This window comes from Rhinolophus sinicus, chromosome 9 (assembly GCF_057876585.1).
Source record: "Rhinolophus sinicus isolate RSI-liver-muscle chromosome 9, RSI-T2T, whole genome shotgun sequence".
NCBI classification, from domain to species: Eukaryota; Metazoa; Chordata; class Mammalia; order Chiroptera; family Rhinolophidae; genus Rhinolophus; species Rhinolophus sinicus.
This window is the reverse complement of record NC_142509.1, coordinates 23,435,315-23,456,581: the sequence shown is the minus strand read 5'-3', so window position 1 is coordinate 23,456,581 and position 21,267 is coordinate 23,435,315. Positions and strand designations below refer to the sequence as shown.

The following is a 21,267-nucleotide window of genomic DNA, read 5'->3' as shown; positions in this document are numbered from 1 at the left end:
AAACATTGAAGACTATACATTTTTCTTTTAAAGTGCCACTTTAACCACATTCCATTTTTATGAAATTTTAAATTAACTTTATTCTTAAGCTATTTTGTATATATATATATATATATATATATATATATATATATATATATCCTGAAAATAGCACATAAGCAGAAATGGTAACAATGATACTGATTCCTCACTATTTGCTGAGACTTACTATGTAGCTTGTACATGGTCTGTTTTCATAGAATAATCCATGTGTGCTTGTGAAGAATGTAGATTCACTATAAGAGGTCAGGTTCTCTCCAACTCCATTTTGTAAGCTAAATTTGTTTAAACCTACCATATGGTTTCTAAATTCTTGTCTGCTTCATCTATGAATTACTGAGACTAGAGGGTAGAATCTCTTATTATGACAGTGCAGTTTTCTGAACTTATAGTTCTGATTTTTACTTTATGAATTTTGAAGCTATATGGTTAGTTGCATACAAATTTAGAATTTTGCCTTTCTGCTAAGTATTTTTTTAAACATTAGGCTATGAGTCTTGTTTGTTTTTATCAGTGCTTTTTACTTTAATGTCTATCTTGCTAATCCCTTTGCTGTCAACCATTCGGGGCTTTATGCCTTGGTTTTTTTTTTCCCCCCCAGAGTATACAGTTTTTTAAAGAGCACATGGCATATTGCCATCATCTGTCGATCTCCTTTTTAAGTTTAGTTCACTTACATATATGATTACTAGTAATTTTTCTTTCTTTCACCGTATTTTTGTCCTGTTTATAAAATGGTTTTTGTTGTTCCCTCCTTTTTCTATTCCTTTAGATCAATTAAGTTGTAAAAAATGTACTTATTTCTCATCCTCTCATTAGTTGGGAAATACAACCCTCTATTTTTATTTTTGTGTGTGATTATGCATATTTAACTTATTTTAAAAGTAATCTACTCTTTCTTCTCTTCTCAAACAACTTACAACACTTTAACTTCCTTGCTTTGCATATTACTGTTTAGTATTTTAATTTGTTATTGCTCCATAAATGAGACATTACTCTTTCAATACAATCAGTATTGTTCCAGTTTATTCACATTTACCTGGTTCTTTGTCCACTCTTCCTTCATGCCTCTCAGACTGTTACACGTAGGATTGCTTTTCTTCTTTATGAAATACTTTCCTTGGAAGTATTTAGATACAGGACTCTGGTAATGAGCTGTTTTGCTTGTTTGTTTTGGTCTAAATATTTGTACAACTGTAGAATTTTCTGGTCCTCCAACTATGATCACAGAAGATCAGATGTGTTTAGTCATCTAAACAGCCCCCCACTAAGAGGGCCTCGTGCCTTGCCTGGAGGAGCCAGGGTGCAGGTCGGCTCTGCGGTATGTTCCCTCGGGCTCTCCTCCTGGCGAATGGGAGGTTCCAGTGTATTTATAAGGATAAAACTCTAGACAGAGATACGCGCTCATTAATACACATGGCCACTCTGTACTGCCAAGAAAGCTAGAAAGTATGGACTGTGCACAGAAAGAGATGCAGATACAGCACTTAAAACCGAGGGAACTCATGCTTTAATAGACACTGAAATCACAAAGGAAGGCCAAGTGCCTTAGCAGTCTCAATAAAAATATGAAGTTCTTTTTACATGATAAATTTCATAATATAAAAAGTTTAATGCCATCTGGAAACTGTGTAATTTACAAAAAAAGTCCACATAGGCCAAAGATGGCTAACACTGCATACGAGGGGCATGAGTGCCAAGTGGGGAAGGGGTCTGAGGAAGGGAGAGGTGACCGCACGTGTCCTTACATGGAACACCTTTGACGGATCTGGCACAAACAAGGCCCTAGTTCACAAAGCACATGTACAATCATTTTAGATAAAACAACAAAATATGTGATGAAAATTATACAGTTTTCACTTTCTGCCTACATACTAAAAGCAAACCAGATTATTGCGTGGCGTTTTTTCCAACCTGAACAGAAACTAACAGTGACAGTTCTTGTGGGAGACAGCGAGACAGGCAGGCACCGTACTGCAGACTGGCTACAATGACCACCTGCTGAGAGTCACCGGACAGACAAGGTCAGGGGTAAGGGCGGTGTGTGCGGCCCCTGGTCTCCTGCTGAGACCCAGCAAGTATCCGTGTGGACCATGGATTGTTTCAAATGGGATGGAGGTGAGAAGTTTTTTCATTTTACTACATACGAATGTGGATTAAAATGGAAATTTTAGTAACTCCTTCTGTCTTGGTATTTTGACTTCGTTTGAATCAGCCAAGTAGTTGAGCACACTAGTGAGAATTAAGGTAGAGCCCATTGCTCCCTTGCTCTGTGGTCATAGCAAGGTTTCCAGGAGAGGGAGATTTTATTGCTGGTGTTCAGTGTCCTTGCGTCTGGAGGAGAGTATGGGCAGGGGCGTGCCAGTTTCCTGAGCTGAGAAAGAATTATATCCAATGATATCTGTACATGGAGAAAAAAAAAATTTTGTAAATTTTACCCACATGCATGAACTCCTTCCAAAGTGGGCAAAGACCCACATCCTGCGGAGGCATCACTTGCTTCTGCCCACAGGGCTCAGGGTGCCATGCACGCCCGTCAATTTTGTCCACAACCTGATACTCACTTTCCCTAGATTGTAGAAACAGCACATTATTCTAATTGTTTTCTGGTATCGATACCAGGAGTCAGCAAACTTTCTTACACGGCCAGGTATCCGATATTTTAGGCTTAGTGGACAAAGAGGCAAAATCAAGAACATTATGTAGGTACTTATATAACTATTTAAAAATGTAAAATCCATTCCTCGCTCATGGCTGTAAAAAACCAGGCCTCTGACCAGTATGCCTGTGGGTTGCAGTTTGCCAACCCCTATCTGTACAAAGAAATCTGTGAATTATACACTCTCACGTAATTTTTAAGTGCATACTTTTTTCAGCGTAGCCTGAAAAAGTCACCTTGATTTTACATCCATTTCACTCGTAGAAAAACACCAAGACTGACAGTGAACATAAAGAAGTAGTGACTCTACAATGATTTTTAGTTTGGTCCTATGATTTCATCATCTTTGCTTTCCTTCATTGAAACTTATATCTAGGACAAAATTTAAAAATCACATATACCATTTGGCTTTTCAACATGAAACCTAAAACAACGATGTACGTAGGACTGAAACCAGGTGAGGATCCACGAGTCCTCCTGGCTGGCTTGGTAACCCCGGGAAGTGGTCTGGGTGGTGGAGGGTGTGCCCTAGAGGGGGCACCTGGGCAGCACCTCATCCTCACGGATGGAGCAGACCCCAGGCCTTTCCTCCAGGGCTCCTTGGCACTTGGGAAAGAGGCTGAGATTTGCTGAGAAAGGAACAGCCCCACTATCAACAGATGGATTCAGAAATTTCCTTTGAGGTTTAGTTTTTGTTGTTGAGGAGCTGATTTTGCTATCTAATGCACAGTGCTATAAACTTGGCTTTCATTTGCTACACTAGTACTTTTCTGACCATTCATTGTTTTCCCTGCTGACATAAAGACGACCTCTTACTTGCTGGCTTCTTTACATTTTTCTTCCAGTGTTGGAATCAGGGTTAGAATGAGACCACCTTATTGTTTGCTTTCATCCACCTGGCCGTTGGCGTTAAATGCAGAAACCTCTGACGTAGCTCAGAAGAATAACAAATTGAATATCATCCTTTCCTCTTTTCAGAGTACAGCGAGGAATAGGGCAAGTGGTCAGTGTATGTTTATAAGGTGAGACCCCACCCAGGGTTAAAACACTACCTGGGGGTCTGGTGTTGGCGTCTGTCCTGCCAGCGGCTGGGTGGCTGCCCACCTTCATGTGACACACATACACCCTCACAGTGAGGATGGTGGGACTGTAATTTTAGCATTACCTAACATTCTCCAACTAAACTTAGTACTAATATGGTTTTCAGCATTTCATTTCTTTATTCAAATAAGTTAATGGTCACCCCTCCACAGACTCTTTATTCTTTTGGCTCCTCCGAGCTGGCAACACTTTTAGGGCTGTCTGTGTCCATATTTCAGCAGTCATCTGGATGTCAATCCAGCAAAAGCCCCCACTTCTCAGGCTGTGGACAGTAAAGCCTTCTGTGTGTTCTTGTCCTGCAGACGCAGAGCAAGGGGCGCTGGTCACGACTGAGATGAGGGGTCATCGCATCTCACAGGCGTGGGGAGCTGGGTTGTGGGAACCTGGCAGCAGAGTGAGATAGAAGTGGTTCTAGAGGCCTGGAGATGGGAACGGAGAATAGAATTCAGCAGCTGGTAAAGGGAATAGGAGCTGGAAGGCTAGATTCTGGTTAAATCTACTTAGGCGGGGATTTTTTTGTTTGTTTTTTTTTTGCATATAAGGACTAATTTCAATCTTTCCCCCCAAAACTTTGATAATTACTTATTGACGACTATTCAAAATTTGACACTTTAAAAAACTTGTTGAGCTTTTAAAAATAATAGCTATAAATGCAAAGTACTATTGATAATAAAACCAAGTTGTTTATCCACGTACAAAAAAGGTCAGTAATGTTTTAAAAGCACAAAGTTGCATTTTAAATCACAATTGCATAGTTCTGAAATGCCTGGATAAGAGTTACATAAAATTTTTAAGAAAATTCAAGTTTGGTTGACAGTGGGGCCCCAAGGACATTTGTAGAGCTCGATGAAGCCGGTTTCAGATTGGAAGCGCTGTTTCCATGTGAATTATTGCATCGTTACTGTGACGTTACAATATCATGAGACCAAAATTGCTACAATTTAATTACAAATCATTGGCATTTTAAAAACCATAATTCTGTTTTTGGCTAATATAACACTTTCATGTAGAATTCAAGTTAGAGAGATTTTATATATCCCACCCCCAACCAGCACCTGAAAGCCTTATAAAAGCTCTATTTGTATTTCTGTGTATAAAAGGTACTGCATATATACCTCTTAGCAAAATATGTGTTCCCTTTCCTCTCCCCACCCCAGAACCATGACCATTTTTGTACAAAAATCCTGTTGAAGAATCAAGAAGAGAAGCAGGGAGTTCAAAGGTAAACATTTGGTGAAGTGTGTAGAAAATTCCATGAGCCTCCTGTACCAACCCCCACAGAAGTCCTGGCTTTTGGTGAATCTGGCCCGGAGTCCCAGAGAAGCCACCATCCGTGTGTGTGGTGGCCTCTGGGCGTGGCTGCCCCTGGCCCGGAGAGCGCGCCCATGGCGAGGTGGCTGGTGGCTTCGTGGCGCTCAGGCCGAGTGAATGAATGCCCAGACCCTCCCTGCGGCTGCTGCTCTGAGTCAGTGCGGATAAAAGATGCTTTAGCATTTAGAGGAAGGAAAAAATCTTCCTGGGGACAGGAACTTGTAGCCGTTTCCAGAAGGAAGTCTCAAAGGGCGAGTGGGAGCCGCCGCAGGGGGGCTGGCGGGCAGCGGCAGCGCGCTCACCGCCGTGCTCTCGCTGTGCCAGTGCCCGTTGGGGGGCGCCTTCGGGGGCACTTCTCCGCGGTGTTGCAAAGACAGCTCCTTAAGTTCAAGCTTGTCTGTTCCTTCCTCCTTCTTATTGTGCCGAGGTGACAAATTTAATAGACTGAGGACATCTCTTTTGGAAGTCATCGTTCCAGGGGCCCCCCGGAATATTTTCATCGGTCCTGTGGGGTGCTGGGGGGCACTCTGCCAGAACATCTTCAGGTTGTGGACGGCCTGCACCTTCTCGTCGATGGCCGCCATCTTCAGTTTGTCTATGTCGGGAGCGTCCGCGGGACTCGAGCAGGCGGAGCCGGCCGAGGAGTAGGACAGCGCGGGGGACGGCGCGCTGCCAGCAGGGGACTGATGGCCTGAGCTCGGGGACATGTTCCTCGGGGATTTGGAAATGTGGGCGCTGTAAGGAGAGCTGGGATACTTCAGTTTAAAGAGAGGCTGGTCGGTCAGGGAGGTCTGGGAGTCGGAGCCGGGGGACGGCCGGCCGCTGTGCTGGCCCGGGCTGTCTTTGATGGACGCCTCCGAGGTGGTGGGGCTGCTGTACCCCGAGCTCACCTTGGGCAGGGACGAGCTTCTGGCCGGCGGCTTTGGTTTAACAGTAACGGGTGACGACTGACTCTTCTGATGGGAGAGGGCAGGCCTGCTGAATGCGCTCGTCTCTGAGGCTCTGAACACGGCGGCGCTGCTGGGCACGGAAATGCCGTCCTCTGGGTTGTTGCTCTTGCTGGTCGGGCCGCCGCCCCTCTGAAGACGCTCTACCGCGATGAGATGACTTTGTGTCTCCTCTAGAATCTTCTGGGCCAACTCTTGTGGATCAAGCTTTGGGTTGCTTTCTTCTTGGGATTTCACGGTGCTATCTGTTTCTGTGCTAGACTGGTCTGATTCTCCCGTATCTGAACTGGCTAGTTTTCCAACTTTTTGGAAGGGTGAGTTTGGGCTGGGGATCAGAGTCATTTTAACTGGAGAATTTGGAGTGCTTATGCTCCCCTTGCAGCTTGCGGAAACTTTCCCACCCCCAGGTGCCCCTCCTCGGGGCTGTTTGTGATCTGGTGAGAAGCACGTCTTTCTGTTTTCTTGGTAGGCTGACAGAGGCTCAGTGCTGATGATGGAAAACCCTTCATATTCCTCCTCATCTTTGCTGCCTGCAGGGCGGGTCTGGGGGGACAGCTGGCTCCGAGGCAGGGTGGATCGCTGCGGGTAAGCATTCTTGGACCGGTCATAGTCCTGCCGTCCTCGGGCCCCCCCACCTTCTGACCCACCCTCGGGCTTGGAGACAAAACTCATTGAGGAGGCGATGGAGCTCAGACTGTACACGGAGATGGCATCTGAGGCGATGCTGTCCGCACCCGTGGGAGAGAAGGGAGGGTGCTGGTAGCCCAAGGGCAGGGCGTTGGAGACAGACTGGGCGGAGGCCAGGGACTCCAGGGAGGACGAGCTGTCCAGGCTGAGGCGTTTGGGCAGCTCAGTGGAATCTAAGACAAAACATACGCGCCCAGAGGGCAGTTAGAATTCTACATAGTTTTGATTTTTCTTTCAAAATCACAAGCATATTTATATGCATATAAGCTAGCAAAGAATTATATAAGTGTGACTCCTATGCAACTTGAATTCATCTTATAACCTGAAAAACCCCTAGGAGATCTGAGAGGCCTGCACGCTGCAGACCCCCACCACCGTGCCCATCTGGACTCTGCTCCCCGTCTCATGGGACCCCCATCGGCCTCCTGCTCTGACCGGGTCGGTGGGCAGCCTGTGATGTCCCCTGTCCTAGACCCACACCCACCGTCCCTCCAGCGGCAGCCCCATTAGTCTACATCCCAGCAGCCTCCTCAGAAGTTTACACCCACGCCCCGCCTCCCCTCCCACCCTCTTACCCCACTCCACTCAGGCTCTTGGCCTCCCCAGCTCTTGTCAAGGTCACCGTGTGCCCAGGCTGCCACCTCGGTGTTCACTGCTCAGTTCTGCACACGAGCACACCCTGCCCTCACTGAACGCTCCTTCCAGGGCCCCTCATCTGTGTGATCTCTGGGTCCCGCCCGCAGTGCCCCTCGGACGCCTATGCAGTCAGGTCTCCACAGCGGCCTCTCCCTGAACTCCATACTCAGAGACGCAGCTGCCTGGATAGGTGTCTAAATGATACTTCAAAACTGAACGTGTCCAAGGCCCTCCTGCCACTTTCAAGGTCACAGCCAAAGGCAGCGTCATTGTGGCAGCTGGTCCAAAACACACAGCATCGCCTTTGACCCTCTCCTGTCTGACCCACGTTCTTCAGCACATCTTGTTGTCCTGCCTTCAGACCACGGCTACCACCGAGCCAGCATTTAGTGCGCAGCCTGCATGGCCCTTGGAGAAGGTCAGTCAGGCAGGTGTGCGCTCGGGGCCTGAAAACCGCCTCCCAGTCCCAGGCGCAATCCCAGGGATCTGGGCTCCTCTCTGGTTCCTTCCGCGCTGCGCCCACCCTCGCGCTTTCTAGTCCCTTCCCCCGCTTGTTTTATTAGCATTTGGCAACCCCTCATCCATACACTGCGCGGATTTTAATTGTAACTTCCAGGAGAGTAGGCAGTTTTGTTTACTGCTCTTGAACAGCCCCTAACACACATACAAAACCGTTTCTTCACTTTCCCCCCATAACGTTCGTGCTGGCGTCCGCCCCCGGGGGGCGCAGGGCGAGCGGGGCGGGGCGGAGCACGTACCGAACAGGGCGAGCAGGGACTGGAGCGCGAAGTGCATAGTTCTCCGATTGGCTTGTTTCCCGGTTTTCAGGATTACTTCCTCCTGACCAACTTCACAGAGATCAAAACCTAGAGGAACAGAATATATAAACATCTGCTTCCTTAGGGAAGATTCTAGATCCTGAAAAGATGAGAGCTGTAGGGCTCTGTGTACAGTGCCATGGGAACCCCCGCAGGCCCCTCAGCAAATGGGGCTCCCTCACCCGTAACTCCGGGCCCTCGGGGCTTCCCGTTTGCCGTGTGCAGACCTCCCGGCCTGGCTCCCCTCTGTGCCTTCACAGAGCACTGGCTGCTTTCCCGCCCAGAACTGCATTCGTGAGAGGGGCAGGTCGGTGTTAGGAAGGCTCGTTAACCTTTTTTTTCCTCCATTCCTTCGCAGAACAGCCCACTAAGGAGACTGCCCAGGACAAACACTGGCCACTGCCTTGGGCACTGAGTCCAGTATTGAAAGCTGGCGCACGGACGGTGGAAGCTTCTTCTCAAGGGCAAGGACCATGTCTCCAAAATGCTCAGGGTCTGTCACCAAGGGCTTTGAGCTCTGCGACGGTGGAGAATCGGCTACCTTGGCTGAACTGCCCTGCAGGGCCTCCACTCTGCCAAAGCCCAGGGGGGCTGCTCCCTGAGTCTTAGGGTTCTGCTGAGACCTGGAGCAGGCACAGCACAGGGCATGAGCCTCCTGAGCAGGAGGCTGACTAACGAGCTGTTGCCACAACACTTCCACTTAGCAGACATTGCAGAGGCAGCCAGTACACCTCCTCAGGAAGCACTCAGGAAGAAGAAGCCAAACAGACTCGGTGTCCACAGTAAGGCACCAGCAAGCAAGAATTTGGAGCCCGAGAGCCTTCAGCCCTGAGAACGTTCACTCAGCCTCCTCAGCGGATCACTGAGCTCGGCTGAGACGGTGCAAACAATTGGTGCCGAAGGAAGATCCCAAGGGCACAGGCCCTGTGATCTCACAACGTTCCAACGACAGGGCTGCCGGTGCTCAGCGTGCTGTGCGTTTCATGACGCAGCGTTTTTACCAAAGGAGAAATCTGGGTCTGTATTTTTATTCCTACTCGAGGATTCTGATATTGGTGTGACACTGGCATTCCTGGGGGAATTAGGTTCACTCAAGGAGCCACTCAGCATTCTGCTTGCTGTGGGACGTTTTCCTCTCTGAACTCAAAAATAAACAGTCCCTGGAAGCAACAGGAAGGTCTCAGAGAACTCGGCATTAAAAACAAATTAATAATATAAATGCAATATTTTAGTTGGAAACCTCTTTTACCAAAATGATTTGAATTGGTTGCTCCAAGAGAATCGAGTCCTGTGATTAACCGACCGTCCTGTGATGGGCTGTGATGGCGAATGATTAATGTGGAGGGCGTCTCTCTGAGCCTTGGAGCCCTCGGAGGGAGGGAGCCACGTAGGTTATGAGTGTGTGCACACTGACTCACGCCTTACATATCAGTGGGATTTGGGAAGTACGGAGAAGTAGAGGAACATCAATGAAGATCACCCACAATCCCAGCACCAGAGAGCCAGTGATACCCCTGGCAAAGGGGCATCAAAACCGTCCAGTTCATAGGGGAGGAGGGCTGGCTCCCCCATCCCCACCCCCACCCACGGGAAGCTTAGGCCCTGCATGAGGACGAGCTTTTCCTTTATGAAAGAAGGTCTTGACTTCATCTTACCTCACCTGTGTCCTGGTCACTGTCCCAAGCCCAGCCTTAGCCTGTGACAGAAGTGAGAAGACACCCATCCTGGGCGTGGACCTGGCCCTTCTCACTCTTGCTCCATTTGCTACTGACGACCCTGTTTCCCTGAAAATAAGCCCTGGCCGGACAGTCAGCTCTAATGCATCTTGTGGAGCAAAACTTAATATGGGACGCGGTATTCTATTATATTATTTAAGACCGAGTCTTATATTAATTTTTGCTCCAAAAGACACATTTTTGCTGATTGTCCGGCTAGGTCTTATTTTCGGGGAAACACGGTACATTTCATTAAATATAAATGTACTATGTTTAAACCAAGAAGATTGTTGAAGTCAACAGAAAATAAGCAAATAGTACAAATCATAAAGGGCATCATCAAAATGTCCACTCACGGGATTTGGGGCCCCAGTGGGTGGGGGGCATTGTGGGTTTCCCCTTTTACTTGAAGTCAAATGGAGCCAGCCCTAAACTGAGGTGGGCTGGGAAAGGCCATGTACAGAGTGGGTTAGAAAAGACGGCCCAATACTGACTGTCCTGGCCTTATAGGCAGAAGAAACTTCCCTTTTGAAGGACTTGCTGCCCTGCCAGGTCTGGTGGCCGGTCCCTATAATAGTGATTCAGGCTGTGTCATCCTCCAAAGACTCCCTGCTCCCTCAGGTTAAAAACCAAAGGCCATTCCCTGGCCTGGAGACCCACCGTCCCCTGTACCAGCTCATCGGCCTCAAACTTGGCCTCTTTCTGCCTGGTTCTTCCATCCTGCAAACATCCACAGGCTCTCTGGGCCTGCCCCCCCACCCGCACTCCTCCAGCCAGCCAGTCACTAGGACCCCGACGCTGTTTTCTGCCACAGTGCACCCTCATCTTCTAAGGTGCTCCCCTTAGGTTAGGTAATTACTGTCTGTCTGTCTTCCCCATGAGAACAAACCCTAAGAGGACAGGGCTTTCTGTCCTTTGCCTAGAACACTGCCTGGCACACGACAGGTGTTTGCAAAAGAGCTACGATGTGAATGGCACACGGGCTCTTAAGTGGAGCAGGAGAGCAGCTTACAGTCTCTTGTGGTTTAGCAACAGATGCACCTGTTCTAAGCAGCGGTTCCATCAGGGCTGCTTTGCCGCGTTAGTGTTGAAAAGGAAGAGTCCTGAATCGGACAGGGCTCTGGATGTGCCGTTCTAGGTCCCCATGGTCAAATCAAAGGTCATTTCAATTGTATTTTTTTCCTGCCAGTTTCCAGTAGCCAGTGAAAAAGAACATTAAAACCATTATTTTGTGACTATTTTCTTTAGTTTTTAATCACGGCCTGACTCCCAACAATACTGGAATCTATCAGATTCCTAGTAAGATGACTACAAATGAGACAGACGAAATGATAACATCGGGGAAATGGGACAAACCTGGGGGGCCATTTGGGAATTGTACTAAAGCACTAGAATCTTTGAGTTAACTACCGAGTAATAAAATATCTAAGAAAACACAAAAACCCCTAAGAATTGACCAACTTTACCCAACAGAAAATAGGAGAAAAATCGATTTTTTTTTAAAAAACAAAACTAAAATGAGTTAAGTCAAGAATGGTCTGTCCTTACCTAGAGCTGCCAGGAATTCATGACATCCTGGGAGCCGCCACAGCTGGACGCTGATGGAGACCTGAATGGGCGCCGACGCAAAGTCCTGCTCCTTCTCACAGGCCTGCAGCTGGACCAGGACCTGGTGGAGCTGAGAAGGGGGAACAGCGTGAGCTCTCACTCCCCCAGCTTTCCTTCCCCTCCGTCCCGCGTAGGATTTGTCCCCAAGTTATTCTTGGGTCACCTGTTCCTGTCATCACTAATGCCCTTGCATGTGTGTCACATCTGAAGTTCTCTTTATGGTGCCTTCACACCTGTTGTCCTCTCTGTGGGAAGCTCAAGGGCAGTTAGGTGTTCAAGGTCGTGGGCCACCCACAGACAGGGTTTCTGCTCCGAGTCTTCCTCACACACACTCGCTGCAGGGTTACTGAGCGCAAGACGGGGCTCGGGGATGAGATGAGGGTGGGTTATGGACCTGGTCGTCTCCCTCTCTTTATTTAACTAAAATCATCTTTATGACCTTGAGGTAAATGCTGACGAGGAGTCCAAGGTTACATCCTAGAACCTCAGCACTGCAAGAACCCACTCAAGTGCCTGTGGTGTCTCAGATTTCCTGAGTCTGTGAACACTACGCAGGGGTCTCGTGGGCTCACACAGTATCGCTTCTGCCCCTGCTGTTCTGATGGAACTTGAAAGGTCAAATCAAGAACACAAGAAGGGTGGAGCAGGAAAAGGGGAGCCAGAGCAGAGGAGGGGGGCAGACGGCCGGAGCCAGTGGCACTGGTCACCCCAGCCCGAGCGTGTGTTGGCGTGTGCGTGTGGCTCCGAGACAGCACAGCACGTGCTTACCGAGCTGAGTGCCAAGGGGAGCTTGGGGTGGGTGGGGTGAGGGGCTCACCTGACGACAGTTGCTACTTAAAGTAGTACTCACCATTCCAACCATATTTTTAACAGCCTTCGGCCAGCAGATTATAAGAAAAAGAAAGAAAAAGAGAGAGAAAGAAGAGAGTTTAGACTCAAGCACAGGTTGTTATGCAACACGAGCTGATCACTGCTTTAGGAAGCGCCACACCAGGCCCGCGGCTCTGACCGGGACGGGAGGGGAGAGGAGCGAGAGTCAGCAGGGACACACAGGAAAATGAACAGCCACGCGTGCTCGGGGTCGAGGGGCTCAGGGTCAGGGGCAGCCAGGCCCTGCCCTTCTTCGCCAGGAGCAGAGCAGGGCAGGCCAGACTCAGGTGGGGAAGCGCACAGTGGGCACGTATAGGCCACTCTGTAAACCAAAGTCCAAGGTTCGGGAGTGACTCAGCAAGTGTCCACCAGCCACCAGCTGCTGGAGGCAGCCCAGGACGCTTCCCTGGGGCTGGGCCGGAGGACAGCAAGGCCCTGTGCTGCCACCAAAAGCAAGAAATTAAGCAACTGGCTTTGTGGATTCTCAGTCTTGCCTGGCAAATGTAACTCTAGCTTTTTCTTTCTGTAGCGCACAGACTTCTAGCTCTGCTGAGTTCAGGATGCTTTAATGTGCGACGTTCCAGAAGTGCCTACCCAATTCTATTTAAAAGCAGAGGGAACACACTTATTACAAAATGAGTAGGAACTCAACCAAGCGTCCAGACGGAGCTGTGCTCCAAATCCGGGCTGGGCACAACCCCAGGTACGTGGAGGCTCTAGGCCCCGTTCAGATTTTCAGAGGTTAAGCCTAGATGGAGGAGCTGAGTTCCACATAGAAATATTTCTGCTTAAAATGGTATCTGCTGATAAATATATAATAATGTGTATTATTTTTTCGAAATTATTACACTCCAAGATGACCAAAGAAAACTGCTCTGCTCTGCAGGGGCTGCTGCCCCTCCAGAAGCCCTCCCACACGTGGCTGTCCCCCGGGGAAGACACAAGCTCTGAGGCCAGGCTGGGAGGGGCCTCCATGGTGCTGAGAATCCTCCAAATACCTGAATGAGATCTACATTTTCTTCAAGTATTTTAAAAATCCTGCTAAGCGGTATCTTGACATAGAGCTGTTTGAGTTCACTGCTGTGCCTCAGTGGCTGTTTTGTTTCAGGTGGGGTTCATACTTTGATCTGAGAATAAGTATTGGAGCACCTATTGCCCTGGCTTAGGGAAGGGGCTGTAACACTTGTCAGTCAGCAGGAAAAACTGGTGGGTGGGGATGACAAGATGTGGGAGACCACTGAATGGAGAGCTCCGGAAATGCCTTGAGACCCACAAGTGTCCCCTGAAGGCCCCAAAGCTCTTGGGACTCAGCGCCCCTCCATGTCTAGCACGTGCTGGGGAGGGCTGTTCTCTAACCCAGCTTTCGCTTTTTCCCTCTAATCACAAAGGCTGAAAAAAGCCTTGCGGTGGCATTCCTTGCACATTCCTAGGGCCAAACCAGTCTCTCTCCAAGTCGGCACAGCCCTCAGGCCTGGGCTCAGCCGTCCTGGCTAACTCACCCGGCTGATGAGCTGCTCGCCCGTCTCGGAGGCAGTGATGAGCTTGCAGAGGGCTTGGAGGGCAGGGTTGGGCAGACCTACACCAAGAAGGAGACGGGTGTTATCCAGGGGGGCTTTTGCACCCACCGTCCTGCTGCTTCCCCAGGGGAAAGAGTCCAAAACACTCAGCATTGGTGGCATTTCAGAAGCTCAGGACAGCCAGATGTGTGCGTCCAGGTGTGACTTAGCACAGGAGAGAATGGTCTCAGGAAGGCCGGAGGAGGCAGGGCAGGGGCCAGTGCGGACTCGGCGGCAGTCCTCCCGGCACCGGGTCACATTCCCAGGACCCCGTCTCAGTCGCTCAGGCAGCATCTCGCCTCTGAGTGAAACCCCAAGGGTTGCCCTGAGCAGCTGCACCCCGCTTCAGCCTGGGGTTGGCCGCATGGCTCTGTCTGATCTGAAGCTGCCGATTAAATGCTAACGGCAGCTGCGGTTCACCTCGCATTACCTCCTGTCGCCCCAGGAACAGGCAGAGCCAGGGCAGTGCCCTACTTGGCAGAGGACGCCTTGCCATTACCGGTGGAAAGACCAGGTCAAGAGCACTCCTTTCCTGCAGAGCGGGAGAAGTCTGGCTGGGACTGCCAGTTCTCAGGAAGCTCCTTCTAGCTCCGAGACCCAGCATCCTCACAGTGCAGGGGCCACAGCCACCAGCCCTGCTGGCCCTGCTGTCAGCCAGTCCCTTGGTGGCCCGGCCCTCCTTGACACTCACCCAGCAGGGACTGGATGGTACTGCTGCACTGCTGCAGCCGGTCGCCGGGGTCGGAGGTTGGGAAGAAGACAGCTGCCGGCAGGCCGCTAGCTGGGGGGTCCAGCCGGAAGCCCACGGCGGTGAGGAGGGCCTGCCACCCGGGGATGCCGCCCACTTTGTTCTCCACGCTCTGCTGGGACGTATACATGGCGTTGCGCTGCCCGTTCTGAATGCGCTGCAGGGACTTCTCCACCTGGAAGGGCAAAGCAGAGTGAGGTGCTGCTCTGCTCAGGGGCCAGCCACATTTCTCTCCAAGTTGCTTTCGGGGAACACAAAGCCCCATGTGTGAAGCCAGTGCAAGGCTGACTGCTGCCAGTCAGCTCCTGGGCACTCGGGCCCGACGACCATGACACTGCAGCAGTGGCCTGGCTTCTTGCAAGGGAGGGAGAAAAGGGAGACGTTACAGTCAGAGCCAGCAAAGGCTGGCGTGACTTGGAAGAATTCTGTCCCTTCTCTAACCCACCTCCTCCCGCTCCAGGGTCTCCTCCACAGACACTGAAGTGATTGGTGTGAAAACCAATCTCAGGTCAGGGGCCCGCCCCAAACCATATCATGGTTCCCTATCACTAGGATAAACCCCGAGGCCTTCAACACCCCCGTTCACGGCGCGACACACCTCACACACCAAGCAGTGCCCGTCATGGGCCTTGGCTGGCAATGCCCTTCCGTCCCTCTGACTCATCCTTAATCCTGCAGCACTGGCCTCCGGAACCTGTGTGTCCCATCGCAATCGAGTGTCCCCCCTGCCTTCCCGGCCTAAATCAGTGCCTGGCACACAGGGGCAGAATTCATCCAAGTAAGTACGTTAACTCTCCGCTCCCTGGGAACACTCGACAGCACTTCCAACAGCCTCGGGCCTTCTCCTGGCAGTTTCTCTCTCTAGGGAACCTCAGTCCATCTGGAGATACTGTTTGCCCTGAGACACATGTGCCATCACTGGAGATGCAGAAGAGCCATTCAAAGATGTCACCTGAGACTCTTCCTATAGTAAAATCCTGCTGCTGGGGGCTGACATCGCAGGCAGGAAGAAATGTGTCCTCAGGCAGGACAGACAACCCGCCAACTGGCTTTCCGTCGGGCTAGAAGGGCCTTGGAGACACTGCACACAGGGGCAAGGGGAACCCGGGATAATTAGGAGGTAAGGGCTGGTGAACTTGACCCATGGCCCCTGTGGTCACCCCAGAAGATGAAGCCCAGAAAGAAGAGAAAACCCTTAGATGTGCCTGAGGGGCCTCCAGGCCCACTGGGGGAGAGCTGAGAGGCCTGGCTCTTGCTGCACAGCCTGGCCTGAGAGGGGCAAGCCAAACAGGCAGAAAGGGCAGTTGTTTTCTAAGAAAAGCAGTCAGGGCAACACGGGGGTGACAGGTCCTTGAGCAGGGCCCTAGCACCAAGTAACCAGGGCTCTGTGCGGGCTCCAGACACAGGGTAAAATCACTGAGACAGTCTCCCCAGATTCTCAAAGCACGCAGGCCCCTCTACCTTGTAGCAGGCAGCTGGGATACCCCAAGTCTGGCCTGAGAGCTGTCAGAGGTTTTCAGGTTCCAGCATTATTACGTGTTCACACACTGACTTCTGTCAGGCCTGACAAACTCCTCAGGCTGACCCTAAGTTTAAGGAACATACATGACTGCTCCATCACCAGGTGTGTGCAGATAGCTACCACCCCAGGCCCATGGAGCAATGAGTTTGCCCGGCCAAGGGGACAGGCCCCCCTGGAACGCAGCCCCCAGACTTGGAACTCTTGCTCAAAGCCCCCAGCCCGCTCCCAGGCCGGGTCAGCCTCCTGAGCTCCATCAGCCTGGCATGTGCCCCTCTCCAGAAGGTGGCCGCAGGGCAGCTGTTAGCATCGCGTTTGGAAACAGCTTAGATGTGGCACAGGCTGTCCAGCCATGCTGCGTGGACCCCAGGCTGGGGCTGGGCTGCTGTTCCTGGCACAGAACTCCAAGGAGGCAAAGAATTCTAAGTCATGTGAAGCTGCCTTCCAGGTTGTCAAGGTGTAAAGTGGCGCACGTTTTACGTCTCGGTTTCTTGGTTTGATTTACAACTTTTAAATGTGTAGACAATGGCATGGGGCCCCCATTTGTATAAAGGTCTGGGCTGGCCAAGGTCAGGGTCAGGCTTGGACTCTTCTTCCAACTGAGTTTAGAGGAAGGCCAATGTCATCTGATTATAAAATACCATCTCTCAGCTACTGGAACCCTACTGTGTGCCAGCCACTTACCTATTCTCTAATCCTCACGATAACCTTGAAAAGTTCAAGTTTTATCCCCGCTCCCAGATAAGGAAATGGAGGCTCAGAGAGCCAAGGTCACCTGCCCAAGGCCACATGGCCCAGCAATGGCTGTGGGCCCTTGCTCCAGGTCACTCCTCGGCTGCCGCCCCCAGGGTCTTGGCAAGGAGGGCTGCAGCCATCTGTGTGACATCTCACATCATGCCCACTGCTTGGACCGACTGGCTTGACCCACAGACGCCTGGGGACAACATGCCCTCCACCTGCTCATGTCCCCTGGTGCCATGGAAACCCTTTCAGCCTCCCCCTCCTTGTGCATTTCCAGCGGCTTCTGCTCCATGAGAAGCCTGGGGGCGGAGCTCCCGGGCCCCTTACCAGGTGCAGCAGCACACGCAGGGCGTCCCGGGCTCGCTCCGGGTGCTGGAGGATCTCCGTGAGGGCCTGGCCGATGAGCGAGGAGGGGCTGTTCAGCTTAACATCACCGCCAATGAGCATGAACCCTGCGGAGAGCACAGAGGGGCACCTCAGAGCCCGCCCCCGCCGGTCTCTACAGCTCACCCATGCCTCACAGTTACCCGTCAGAAAGAGGGACCTGCCCACCCCAGCTGCTCTAGGCGCTGGGCTGGGGCCTAACTCTGGCGCCTTTCTGTCCCCTCCCTTTAAGAATCGACACTGTTGATTTGCTCAGTAGGTGCGGAGTGCTGCTTTGCAGTGACAGGTGCTTTCTGCTGCACCGTGAGTGAAGGCAGGAACAGGCTGACCCAGGGCTGTCCTGGGCAGTCCAGGGCCCCTCCCTGGCTTGACTACCATCCTGAGGAATGACCTGCTTTGTCTTCCCTGAAATCCATCTGTGTCTGGTACATGCCCGGGGACAGAGGGGCAGGTGTGCCTGCCACAGGGGGCGAAGGTCTGGGAGGGAAAGGAGCGTGTTCCCTGTGACAGCCAGTCACAGGGATGGGGTGAGGAACTCTGCCCCTCAGCTCCATGCGATGACCTGCGTCCTCCTTGGGGCCACTGGACAAGAGGGCAGGAGGAGGTACTCCCTCTAGTTGTAAGAACAAGCAAGCAGCCAGGCCGGGGAGGGCCACATGTCCACCTGGACCCCAGCCCTCTGCCCTCCACGCTGCTTCCGTAAGCAGGGCCTGGGGAGGCACAGACGCAGCGGTCTCTTCAAGCCGCCAAGCAACGTTAGGACCAACCTGCCCCCACACAGCTGAGGGAAAAGGTTTTCTAAAAGAATGAATGAGGCAATGCTGCTTTGAAGGGTAACAGGGCAGCACCACTAAATATCATTTTCCCCAGAACAAAGTTGTGACTTGAAACTGTCACTAAAACTAAACAAGGACAAAAATACCACATCCCTAAGTGCACTGGGAAGACATGGAGGGGGTCCTGCTTGGGGGGTAGGGGACCTGTCGGGAATAAATGGCCACGTCCAGGGACCGGTTTCCACACACCCTGCAGCACTTCCTGTGGGACGATGCAGGGCCCAGAGCCCCTTCTGATCGCCGGAGTGGGTATAAAACAGACACTGCACGCTGAGAACAGCTATGGAAACCACCAGCATCGCCTCTGATCTCTGTATCTCCTGGCAGGTGAGGCAGTTTAGCAACTTAGGCCCAAACCCTCAGGCCTGCTGGCCACCCTCCACCTGGCAGGACTGGACGGCCCTGAGGTGAGGGCCTCCGAAGAGTAGGCCTGCTGGACCAATGGAATGTTTCTCTTCAGCCACGTGAAGAAACAGGATGGATTCTACTTTGCTTTTTGGATACAAAAATACTGCAGCTGTGTTGTGTTTGTGAAGTAAACAAATGTTTCCATATCTAACAACACGCAGGCCCCCATGGGCTCCTCGCTTGCAGCCGACTGGGCCCGGGAGCACCAGGGCTCCACCTCAGGGCTTATCCAACTCTGGAAAGTGACGCCAACAATCTCAGCACACATCAACTGGATTGATTCTGACAGGAAGAGTAAGGTGAAAGCCATTGTGTTTCCAACTTGTAAATACATCCATGGAGGGTACATTTGTTTGCCGTTAAAACAATAAAATGTAAATGTTTGAAAATAAGATTTTTGTTGTTCCTGTTTCTCAAGGTTTAAGACACTGCTTTATGGGTCGTACCATCGTCATCGCGTTACTGCATCGGTGGAGCTCCCTGGGAGGTGTGGGGGCCAATTCTGAGACCTTCACGGACTGAAGGTCACGGGACGTGTCAGCAAAACCACCCCAGCGGGGTGAAGACAATGGCCCAGGGTTGGGTTTGGAGTCTGTGGGTCACAGCCTGTCAGAGAGGGTCTCCTACATGGCAGGGTCCACAGGTCATCACGTGGAGCTGAGAGGCAGAGTTCCTCACCCCGCTCTGTGACCAGCTGTCACAGGGAACACTCTCCCTCCACTCCCAGACCCCAGCCCCTGTAGCAGGCCCACTCAGAATGCAGTTCCTCACGCAACACAAGACACTCGACCCACTTGTCACAGGTCGTCTCAAATGTGAACAGGGAGGCATCGTCAGCACCACTACCACGCTGCCGCTAAGGACACTGAGCTTCAGAAAGGGTAAGTAACCTGCCTCAGGTCACACAGCCTGGTCATGGAGCTAGATCAAACCCAAGCCTTCCAGATGCCAAGTCTAGGGGTCTTCTACCGCACCGCTTTCTCCAGTCACGGGACTTATACCAGGGGCCATAAAATGGGTCATCCAGTAAACACTAACCTCGGGAGTTTTACATTCACACTCTGATGGCAAAGTGTTCTAATGCTGCTCCCTGGTCCAAAGACTATCTGAATATGGGGAGGCAGTAAAAGGCTGACTTGGCAGAGAACCAAAGCCTCAGCGAACGAGGTGCTCTCCCGGAATCTTCCCGTGCTGCCTCTTCCAGGGCCGCCCTCTCTGCCCCCCATGCACCCGGGGCACAGCCGGGGGCCCACGCGCCTACCTGCCCAGTTGCAGGGGTGCGAGAAGGCCTTGCTGCTCTGCACCACCTTCATGGCCTCCCCCAGGGCGGCGCTGGCCTTTAGGCCGTTCAGCAGGGACGAGTAGAAGGCATGGAGAAACATCTTGGAAGCAGCCACGGGCACAGGCCACAGAGACACGAGGACGCACTGTGCACCAGCAGCCAGGAAGGCCCGCGTCAGCGCGATCACCCCGTCGGCCGTGACCTTGCTGTTGGACTCCTGCGAGGAGCCGAGGACCACCAGCTTCACGGGGAGCCGCAGGTCCAGGATGTCGGCCGCCGTGAGCAGCAGCTCCTGCAGGGGCGGGCAGTCCGAGATGCTCTCCCCATCACTGGTGTCGTCCTGCACCCGCAGGGACTCGGGGATGGTGTAGGGGTGGCCGAAGGAGCTCTTGCTGCTGCTGGCAGGGTTGCCGTCCGCACTCGGTGTGAGGACCAAGGCCGACAGTTTCCAAGAGATGTGGGTAGCAAAGTGGACGCACTCGGCCTGGGTCAGGGCACTCATGACCCGCTCTTTGGTGGCCACACTGCCCACCAGGGGCTGGCAGCCCAGCAGCTCCGACACCATGTAGGCTTCCTCCTCAGCGGATGGCATCGGCCCCCACAGCCACCTGTCCATTACCGCTGACGGGAGCTTGGGGTTGCCAACGACAGCCGCCATGGACGTGGAGCTGGAGTAGGTGGGCGGGGTCTTCCTCAGGTGAGACTAGGAGGAAGAAACGACAGGCACATCGCCGTCAGACTGGCCAGGCTGCCCGGCAGTGGTCGGCTGAGCCACGGGCTTCTCCAGAGCACAGAGGCAGCCAGCTCTCCAGGCAGGGCTGGCTCTACCCTGGCTTCTCCTCTGCTCCCAATAACCTTGTTCACACTCATTTCAACACCATTCTGACACACGTGCATGTCTTACTGAGATTCACACCTTCTATGACAAGCTACTGAAAATAATTGGGGAGGGATGGTAGGAAGGCCCCTTCCCGTTTGTTAACCCCCGGGAGCACTGGGGAGTGGCACTGATGGGACAGAATGTACAGGAGGTGAGGGTCTGCAGTGCCCGCCTGCCCACCGTCTCCCACCCCCCGTGTGCCCCTAAGGGAGGGGAAACCCACGCCTGGTGAGTCAGGGCTTCGAGGGGTGGCTTTGCTTAAAATGTGTAAAAACCAAGTCACCCTCAGGGGAGACAGGGCCAAATTAAATTCTTTAGAGGCACAACCTACTGAAAAGATTATAATTCCCTTCTGCTTTACGTGCTACAACATAAAAACATCACTGATTATAAAATCAGCATAAAGAAGTCTAACAAATTTCTGATTTCCCCCACGATACCTTTTGATGCTTTTTGGGGAAACATCAAGTATTAAATTAATTCAAAATAACTTTTTGGTGCCTCCTCTTGGTGATGCCTTAA

The 21,267-nt window shown here is 51.8% G+C and overlaps 1 protein-coding gene across 3 annotated transcripts in view; it reads right to left on the bottom strand.

Annotated features, from left to right (window-relative positions):
- Positions 1–1,526: 1,526 nt before the first annotated feature.
- TTC28 (tetratricopeptide repeat domain 28) overlaps positions 1,527–21,267 on the bottom strand; it is a 611,103-nt gene continuing 591,362 nt past the window's right edge. For 2 of the 3 annotated variants that reach the window (XM_074321572.2, XM_074321574.2), the window contains 8 exons: positions 19,845–20,568; positions 17,283–17,407; positions 14,639–14,870; positions 13,891–13,967; positions 12,372–12,395; positions 11,462–11,591; positions 8,139–8,246; positions 1,527–6,917 (listed from right to left, as the gene is read on the bottom strand). In XM_074321572.2, the coding sequence (XP_074177673.2) occupies positions 5,287–6,917; positions 8,139–8,246; positions 11,462–11,591; positions 12,372–12,395; positions 13,891–13,967; positions 14,639–14,870; positions 17,283–17,407; positions 19,845–20,568 (3,051 nt within the window). In that variant the 3' untranslated portion in view covers positions 1,527–5,286. The remainder of the gene's footprint in view (positions 6,918–8,138; positions 8,247–11,461; positions 11,592–12,371; positions 12,396–13,890; positions 13,968–14,638; positions 14,871–17,282; positions 17,408–19,844; positions 20,569–21,267) is intronic. The other variant, XM_074321573.2, reaches the window with a different exon arrangement.